We start from the raw sequence: 9,455 nt of genomic DNA on the forward strand, positions 1-9,455 counted from the left end.
CTTTCCGGCCTGATTCAACTACCGTACAATAGGTGTAAACTGATCACAGGGATCGTAGGAAACGTGAATATTCGTGAATAACTATAATCGGAGGATTCCGACTGTATTTTTTCTTTATCATTTCTTTTAATATTTTTTATATTTAATTGCAAAATAGAAAAATGATTATATATTCAGAATCTATGTCTAAAAGAGAAAATACTATTTTTAATTAAATATTCCGTTTTATGAATAAGAATTTCATCTCTATTTTTGCAACATTTGTGCCATATCGTAAAAGAGTGCATGCGAATATAAGTACCTCTTTTGTGAGATATTTTTCTCGTCTCAAAAGAGTTATAAATTGACGACCAAGATTCTCCGAATAGTCAATGTAGAATTTGTATTAAAAATAGCGATTATATAGGTCGTATTACATTGCGAATTCTGGAGATAATAATTACATCTAGGGCAAACCATTATACTATTAAAGCTTGATTTATATCCATGATACAGTCTAGTTTTCCCTAAACATATTAACTTAATTTCGCGTTCGTGCGATCCCTAAAGAGTTAACGTCTGTCTGCTGCAAGGGCGGCTACTTCGTTTCGTTATGCAAATCCTAATTCGCGACTTAGACCGCGCCGCGATACAAGTTTGATCATATCTTGATATCCTTTTGCTTAAATCTCTCTGTGACGTGAGCCGTTCCTCGCAAACGGAAACGCGAAGTAGCCAGAGATAGTCAGCTTTACAGGCGAGATTTCAACTACAGATTTCATCAGTTGTTGCATCTGGTTGTTATGCCGTGTAAATTCCAATTATCCTGATATATATTCCATAAAAAGATTGAATAGAAAAATATTCTAATTATTATATAATCTTTCTCTATTTAAAATTTTAATTTATGTTATAAATAATTGCGTGAAGACAAAAATGTATATTTATTTTAGAATACTTCATATATATATGTAGCATTAATTCGTTTATACATATAGTTGCGTTTTCATATATACAATTGCATAAAAAAATATTACAAGTATAAACTGATTTTCTATATATAAATCTTGCGATTATTATAAGTTTAAAAAATTTAATTTTGTTTTTATTCATTTATTTTTCATAAGAGATTTTAAAATTTCTCTGCTATCGCGCGATGTTATCTACATTGTATTCCAGCTCGTGTTGATCGTTTGATTCACTCGGTTACGTTACAGAGGCAATTCACACGAAACGAGCAAATTGGCCGAAGATGTCTCTTACAAACAGAGGAAAAGTTTCAAGGTCATCGTGCCGCTGTATCGACTTAGCTCGTATGCTAATTAAGGACGAAGGCGGAGAAGAAGCTTTCGTGACTGGCCGTGCTCACTATCGCCCCAGAAGACTTATTCGCGGGTTCTATGTGGGCTCGGCTGGGTCAGGGTAAATCACGTGACATTATAACAGGGTGTGGTGATTTACGCTAGGCTCTAAATGCCGCCCTGCAACGTGTGCAGCTTGCACATTTATGACGTGTCGAATTTTTATTCGAGCAATGCCTCGGATTTGAAAAGGTTGATCTTTTCTGCAAAGAGTTTTCGGAAAAAAAGTTTCACGAAGGATCGGTGATAAAGAGAAATGCATAGTAATCTTAGAGTCACGCGATTCAAACATATTTGTACGTGTATTATGCACGATATGCGCTAAGTGTCTTATTTATCTCGACTATTTTGAATTACTGCATGTTACATTTTTTTTTGCTTTAGATTTAATTTTTGTGTTAAAAATTTATAATTTTATTTAAAAAAAATCAAAATTGGCGAAAGGTCAATGATTAAGTAAAAGAACAAAGTAGTATTTCAGAAGATCAAATGGTGCATACATTATATATTGATTTAAACGCTATGCTTTTTTTTATCGCCTTTCTGTTCGAATTACGCTAATTAATTTCTCTCGATTAGAGCCAACAAATTAGCATCGATAACATATTGGCGGAAAACGAAGAAACCGATATGCTTTCTTTTATTACTTATGCCGTGAGTCCGTATGTAAATTGGGTCTCCTGAAAATATGAAAATAATCTTGTCGACGGGCAAGATATGGCTTGCGTGACGACAAGCTTCCTTGAGATTTTACTTCCGTTTGCCACTTTGTTCCGACCTCGAAGATGTCGGCTTACGATATAGGAAACGTTGATTTCGCTTCCACTAATTGCAGGATATTTTAAAAAAATCGAAAATATTTAAATCCGGAATAAATTTAATCATAGATATTTAAATTGCGCATACTATAAATATAAACATGCAGAAAAAAGATATTTATAATATATGTATACATTATAAAAGAAAATCTTAATGTGCAAAGGTTTGCTTAAAAACTTAATTTTATCATTCTATTATCTGATATAAAGTCAATCAAAAAGATTAAAGTAAAGGCAATAAAAATGCAAATGAGACAAATGACTGAAATTCAACAAAGATAACGTTACGTGACCATTCTGAAATCACCCTGGGATTGCCGAGCGAACACATTCTGTCACTCCCGATTCGTTTTACGATGGACTGCGGTGGCTTGTCGGACAGCTTTCGAATTAGATTAAAGCCGCATATCGGGGGGGTCCAAAGCCAACCCTTTACTCTCCTATCCCTCGAATCCCACTAAAATGGTAACCGACAAGTCAGAGAAGACAGAAACTGCGACGCTTGATCGATCAATTCAATTTATGCTGATGGAATTACTTATTTCTTATGCTCTCCATGAAAATGGCTCGCCAAATCCCGACCATATCGGGATTCCCCATGAGCTATTGAATTCGCGATTTATCTCTCTTTATATTGAATATTATTATATTTATTTTATCTGTAGCTTTATCAGTATATGCAATATTGTTTGGAAATTTATGGTGACTTGATAGATAAATAATCTTTGATTTTAAGTTTCAAAAAACCGCGCTAAGAATTATATTTAAGATTAGAAGAATAAAATAGATTTAATAGAAAAGATTAGATAGAATCAAAATTAGAAGAATAATTAGAGATTAATTATTTAATAGAAACGGTCACTTATTATTATTTTTTACCATTTTATTTTTTTAATTAAAATATTAAAAAACATGTAAAGTATTAAATTATTATTCCTACAACAAAGTTTATTGGAAATTAATGATTGATCCATATAATAGATTTTAGATTCAATAATGAAAAATAGTGATACAAAATTTAAGAAATAGCAAAAAATGTAAGTAAATCTTAATTCTTGCAAAAATGCCGTTTGCCAAGTCATGAAGATCCTCACTGGAATATATTGGGCTTACGTTTGGACTTGCGCCGGAAACACTTGTTGCCCCGTCAAGTTTATCGTGCGCGAATCCATCGCACATAAATTGTTTCATGCGATTCTCTCGAGCGTCTAAAATTCGCGATTACTTCATAAGTAGATCAAAATCATGTATGAAATTATTATTCTTTTCTCGTCTTCTATGCATCATTATTATAATTATCAACTATAAACTATTTTTCTCAAGTGCAAGATTATCAACATTTTATTTGTATTATAGATTAATTGCATTAACAACACTTGATGTTGAGAAAATCGCCTTTTATCTCATACACAAGTCCTTTTCTACTTAAGCGAGCAATGAAGGGCTTGCTACTCAGACAGGTAGTAAAATCCAATTGCCACAGCTGAGCGTAAAATTCTATCCGACTTGCGAAGCACGATACTACTTATCATATAAAGTAGCAATCTTAACCCCAAGACACAAGGGAAAAGAAATAAATACAGGATTGTGCAAAAAAATCTTCGAATTTTACGAGATTCGATATCGAAACGATTTCGAATAACGCGTATCAATGATACTGCATCGGAGAGAAGAGAATTAATTTTCCAAATCACGAATGCCGATGACTATGGTGTACAATGCTCCGATGTGGCAGCCTCTTCCCTTAGTAAACAGCCAACAGCTGAAAGCAACTGTCTATAATGTGGCGCGTGGGGTTGGCGCGAGCGCTGTGCGAAGAGAGAGAGGGCTATCGACCCTTTCGACGGCGACGGAGGAACCACGCGGTCTACTACGTGCAACCCTCCTCAAAGGCCGCTACACACTGCGACACACGTGTCGGCGAATCAACTGTATTGCCTCCAGTTTGATCGAAACGTAATTCGAATTTAAATTCCAGCTCGTAACGAGGCGTATCTTTGGTCTTTTCTTGTTTGTCCGACGAAATAAAAAATATTGATGCACGGCTTACATGCAGTTGCATTCAACATATGAATGTTGCGTCATATCGTGAGATTCAAAAGCGTATCGCACATGTATACATACAAAATGAGCAGTTGTATAAACATAAAATGCTAAATTTATTCAAAACACGATATTATACTAATAATAATTTATAATCAAATCTGATTGCGTGGAGAGCAAATTGAATTATAAATTATGACTATTTTATTAAATTAGATTATAAATTTATGTATACTGATATTATATTATGAGAATCAAATTATACATTTGATACATTCACAATTAAGTTTGCACAATTCAGAATTAAAAGCATTCTCTTTTAATAAAATATTACTCTTCTTGGTTTTTCTTAAATACTTAGAAGATAATGTTCACAGAATTGTTATACGAATTACGAAGTTAGCGGCCCGTTACTTGCAAGTCTCGTCGCCTCTTTGCACGAACGTAAAGCAACAGGTAAATGCTCTAACGTCGCATGTCACAATTAATTCTTTTTTTTTTTTTTTGCGTCGAGACAACGCGAGCACGACCACGATTAGAGAGATTATTACATAAGAGATAGAGATCTTAATGACTGAGAAGTATTTAATTTCTCTTGTAACGCGACTTTTTATTTTTGCAAAAAGACGTATTCTTTCATTATTTGCAGCTTACATCTAATGTTTCAATTGCATGCAGTACGATCTCTTAATTTCAATCGAATGACTCAATTGTTACCATGCTGTGTGATTTATTTAATTTATGTACTAATATCCTCTATGTTCTTACCTTATGGTGGATAAGCGATATGTCTTTTGAAGTGCAGGATGATACACCTCAATCTACTGTGGGTATGCGACGACAACAGCGAGCACGAAGACGCTGGGCTTCCTCTGTCCTCGTCGAAATTCGCGACGCATACGAACATCATTGCCCGCGACACCATCGCAACCGATTAACTTTTTGACCTCGGTAAGCTTGCCACGCAAGGAAAGGCTCTCACGCAGTTCTCACCACAAATAGAGTCACAATAATTATCGTGAGTCTGCCGTAATTTATCTTAACGAAACGTTTCTTCGCTTTCTTCGCGGCCTTGTCGCAGATGCCTGAAACATTACACGATTTGCGGGAATCAATGAAAATCCTTCATCGAACTATTAAAAAAATAAAAGATAAAGTGTCACAATCTTGTCTCTCTTGGTATTACAAAGTTCAGATGAGTTAATAGAGTTTTCCTGATTAACTCGCGCGAAGTGATTATAAGCGCCAGCTACTTTGTCATTAATTTGAATTAGAATTTATAATTGATAAACCGCGAAAAAGTATCTTTTTCCAATAAATGTTTAAATTTTATAGTCTTTCACGCAATAAAAAATTATCAAATGGACGAGCATAAAAAATCCATTTCTTTTTTAAATTAATCTAAATTTAAATTTAAATTTCTTGAACACCCGAATCGTGTATTTGTCGAAATAAATCAACATCAGAATTTTATTTCTCGGTTAATTTAAACTAAAGTTTTTGAGAAGACTAAAATTACTGTTAAAAATTCATTGAAAGCTTTGGGGGAATGCATATTATATAATTAATTTGAGTTTAAATTTAAAACAGTTCAAACTTCTATTAATTTAAAATAATTTCAGAATATAACTTTGCCAAATGAGAGAAAGTATTATTATTTTATCACAAAACCCTATCACTCTTTTATATAATTGTCACATTATTCTCGTCGTTATTACAAATCGTTATTACAAAGCAACTCACTATGTACAGACAGCAAGACGAATAGACATTCCACTCTCATTAATAATAATTGTTTATGAAGTGTTTTAGTCGTAATTCAATTAAGTTCTACTGATTGCGACATGCTGTCAACTCAAACAACTATTATTCTTCGTAACTCTCGTGAAAACCTTTAAATGCGAATCATCCCTTTAAACGTTTCGTAAATTAAAACATCATGTTTTCTTGCATCAGCTACAGACCAATTGGAATCAATTTTTCTAAATTTGTTTATTAAAATGGTCAAATTAAAAAATATTTTTTTCTGTCATAATATTTAAGAGCCAACAACACACACACACACATACATACATACATATACACGCATACACATCTCAAATGCATCACTTTGGATCAATAGCAATCAGATATTATTCATTTTTCTCTCTAAAACTCTGGAGCTTTCTAGAAAGAAATTCTTGCTACTACATCGAGATTAGAACAATTTACGCGAATAAGGGGTACAATCGCCGATTCAACCTACAGTCTCACGCGAGTCAACAACCGTGCGTCTCTGCGAGAGATGCGTGTTCTCATCATATTATTGATCAATAACATTCACACATCACGCTTATCAATTCTCTCTGTTCGCGATTCTCCATCAACCTCCAACGTGATCATACGCCACCAAAAATAAGATCATCGTCAACACTCTCTTCTCAGCTTTTTGGAATCTGCTCGACACTCTCTCTTTTTCTCTTCTCCCTCCCCCTCCTCTCTCTCTCTCTCTCTCTCTCTCTCTCTCTCTCTCTCTCTCTCTCTCTCTCCCACGCTCTCTCTCTCTCTCTCTCTCTCTCTCTCTCTCTCTCTCTCTCTCTCTCTCTCTCTCTCTCTCTCTCTCTCTCTCTCTCTCTCTCTCTCTCTCTCTCTCTCTCTCTCTCTCTCTCTCTCTCTCTCTCTCTCTCTCTCTCTCTCTCTCTCTCTCTCTCTCTCTCTCTCTCTCCCTCTCTCTCTCTCTCTCTCTCTCTCTCTCTCTCTCTCTCTCTCTCTCTCTCACCAGCATCCCTTGTTCTCAACCTACCGGATGTTCCGTCAGAAGCGATCCATCCGCTTGTCAGCAAGGGCGCAGCGGCAGCATCATCAATCTGAACGGATCGTATCCTTCGCTGGAGTACTGTTTACACAGCAGAACTGGCGCCATGGTCACTGCCGCCAGGAGCGATGGAAAGCGGTCCTCGGTGGCGATGTGTCCTTCGTCCTGCCGATGGTGGCGGTGGCGGTGACGTTCTCCTGTTCTCCGTACGGGATTCTCCTTGTCCAGCAAGGACACGGCGTCATCGAAGGGAGGACGAGGCATACAGGACGGCGACCACTCGTACGTTCATCTCCGCGCGGAATCTCCGCGGAATCTTCGCGATGTATGCGCGGAGTACGCCAGCCTTGCTCTCTCGTCGGTCACCCCCAAGCGGAGCTTTTCTCACCCCTTCTTCGTCGCCCCTTCTTCACTTTGCCCACCTGCCCACCTTCAACCCCCTCGCGCTCGCTCGATCGCTCAAGCGCGCGTCCCTCTCGCTCTTAGCCACCCTGATCCGAGGGCGCGAAACTGTACACTCCGGGGGTTGCGTTCCGTGCGATGATGCGCCTCTGGGGGCTCTCGCGACACTAAACCACCCTTGGAACTAGCGCCACGCCCTCCGCGTAGGTGGCACCACCGCTTGTTAACCCTTTTTATGGGGAAGCCGAAGCGACTGCTGTGAGTCTTATTGGAAAGTCCTTTAAACGGTTTTCTTCCACTACTAGCAGGGGCTTTCTTTCTTTCTATCTCTCTTTCTCTTTCTTTTCCCTTCTTGCTTATAGATTTCTTCTATACGCGATTTCTTCTCTGCTCGAACTTGACTCTTTTTATGGTCAACATATTTATAACAAAATATAAATTTATTAAAAAGATTTAAAAAAATATATTTCCTGGAGAATTTGACAATGTAATTACAATTACAATTAGAACAATGCAAAAACAACATAAAATTAATAATAACACATACATACAATTTTTATAAATATATATAAAAATTTATTTTTTATTTCTACATTGGATTCCATTTTTTTGGGGGGGAGATATCTAGGAGATCGTGAAAGATAAAATAAAAGTCATCGATAGAATGTTGGGATTAACGAGACGCTTTTTGTTGAATACTATATTGTTCTGTTTTTATTTATTTAATTATAAATATGTCGCGCTTTAAAATTTGATTAAATATGTTATGTGTAAGTATTTTACTTACATTTTTCGTAAAAATTTTTTTAGTAAGAAATTCTAGATTTTTTCTTTCTTAGCTCGATCGTTCGATCGATCCTGATATTTACAAAAATTTTATAGGCGCATTTATGTGCATTTGCTTATAAATATTAAATTTATTCAACATTTTCGCTTTTTCCGAAAATTAATTAAAATATTTTCGTAAGCACATCATTTCTTTTTCCCTCGGAGTTTCCATCCTCCAAATTCGTCGTCAAGTTTGATATTTACAAATATATACAAAGCATTAAATTTACATTACATGCATACTTTTCGAAAGGTGCTTTCGTTGCAAATTTCGTTGCTGGGCAACAAATCTACAGAATATATCTACAATATTGCAGCTAGTGGGTATATATTCTTTGATGAATCCTGTTGCTGTTGATGAATTTACTAGCAAAAATTAATGAAATGTCTAATTATGAGATTTTTGGTATTAAATACTTTAAACCGTCTTGACGATTTTATTAAAGTCCAACAGTGTAAACGCGTTGAACGGAAGTAAAAGCGTACGCTCTTAATTACCGCCACCTTTTTTATCGTTAATCGTCGTATGGTCTCCAACATTCCGTGTTCTTGTAGTCGAAGAATTGTATATCGTTTTCGGCGTCCTCGGCGTCGCCGATCAAACTCTCGTAATTCGAGTAGGAGGCGTAATGCTATTCCTCGTCGACGATTTCGCAGCTGTGATACTTGCTGGAGGAATCCAACCAGCTCTCCACACCGCTGGAGGCAAGATCATCGCAAGACGGCAGTTCCGGAAGGGGTTCCATGTTCGGTGCGCCCTTCTTCGACAGATTATTCATCGCACGTTCTTTGGACTTGATGCTGCTAACTAAAATTCAATCAATCAATATAACAATCAATTAATATTAATACAATATAATATGATAATATATTTTAATAGATAATTTTTGTTTTAATTAGTATACAGATTTTTAAAAGAATAATTTGTGTGGATTATTTAATTTGATTTACTGTATTAGATAATAAATACCGTTATTAGATGTCGGTTTAGTTTCTTTCTTGCGGATCTGTGCTTGTCTGTAAGCTCGAGGACTTCTATACTCGCTGGTGATGCCTAAACCAGCGCTAATCGTAGGAAGACGAATGTCCAAGTGCGATCCCTTGTCTGTAACTATCTAAGATATCGATAAGATATCGATCAAAACTTCGATAAAGCATTTAATAAGAGATAATATATATTAAATATTTTATTACATTTATATTATATTAATTAAAAGAATATATGATTTT

General features: G+C 35.9%; 2 protein-coding genes across 6 annotated transcripts in view; both read right to left on the reverse strand.

Annotated features, from left to right (window-relative positions):
• Positions 1-7,515, reverse strand: part of LOC115241196 (blood vessel epicardial substance-like) — a 13,507-nt gene extending 5,992 nt beyond the window's left edge. For 3 of the 4 annotated variants that reach the window (XR_003884872.1, XM_029816849.1, XM_029816847.1), the window contains exons 1-2: positions 6,984-7,515; positions 4,970-5,286 (exon numbers count right to left, since the gene is read on the reverse strand). The gene's annotated coding sequence lies outside the window, so the exon portion shown is untranslated. Of the gene's footprint in view, positions 1-4,969; positions 5,758-6,983 lie in introns of those variants that run through there. The other variant, XM_029816848.1, reaches the window with a different exon arrangement.
• A 1,145-nt stretch (positions 7,516-8,660) lies between these two features.
• LOC115241230 (popeye domain-containing protein 3-like) overlaps positions 8,661-9,455 on the reverse strand; it is a 2,524-nt gene continuing 1,729 nt past the window's right edge. For both annotated transcript variants that reach the window (XM_029816885.1, XM_029816886.1), the window contains exons 6-7: positions 9,196-9,340; positions 8,661-9,033 (exon numbers count right to left, since the gene is read on the reverse strand). In XM_029816885.1, the coding sequence (XP_029672745.1) occupies positions 8,858-9,033; positions 9,196-9,340 (321 nt within the window). In that variant the 3' untranslated portion in view covers positions 8,661-8,857. The remainder of the gene's footprint in view (positions 9,034-9,195; positions 9,341-9,455) is intronic.

Source organism: Formica exsecta, unplaced genomic scaffold (assembly GCF_003651465.1).
Source record: "Formica exsecta isolate Colony F162 unplaced genomic scaffold, ASM365146v1 scaffold47, whole genome shotgun sequence".
In the NCBI taxonomy this organism is placed as follows: Eukaryota; Metazoa; Arthropoda; class Insecta; order Hymenoptera; family Formicidae; genus Formica; species Formica exsecta.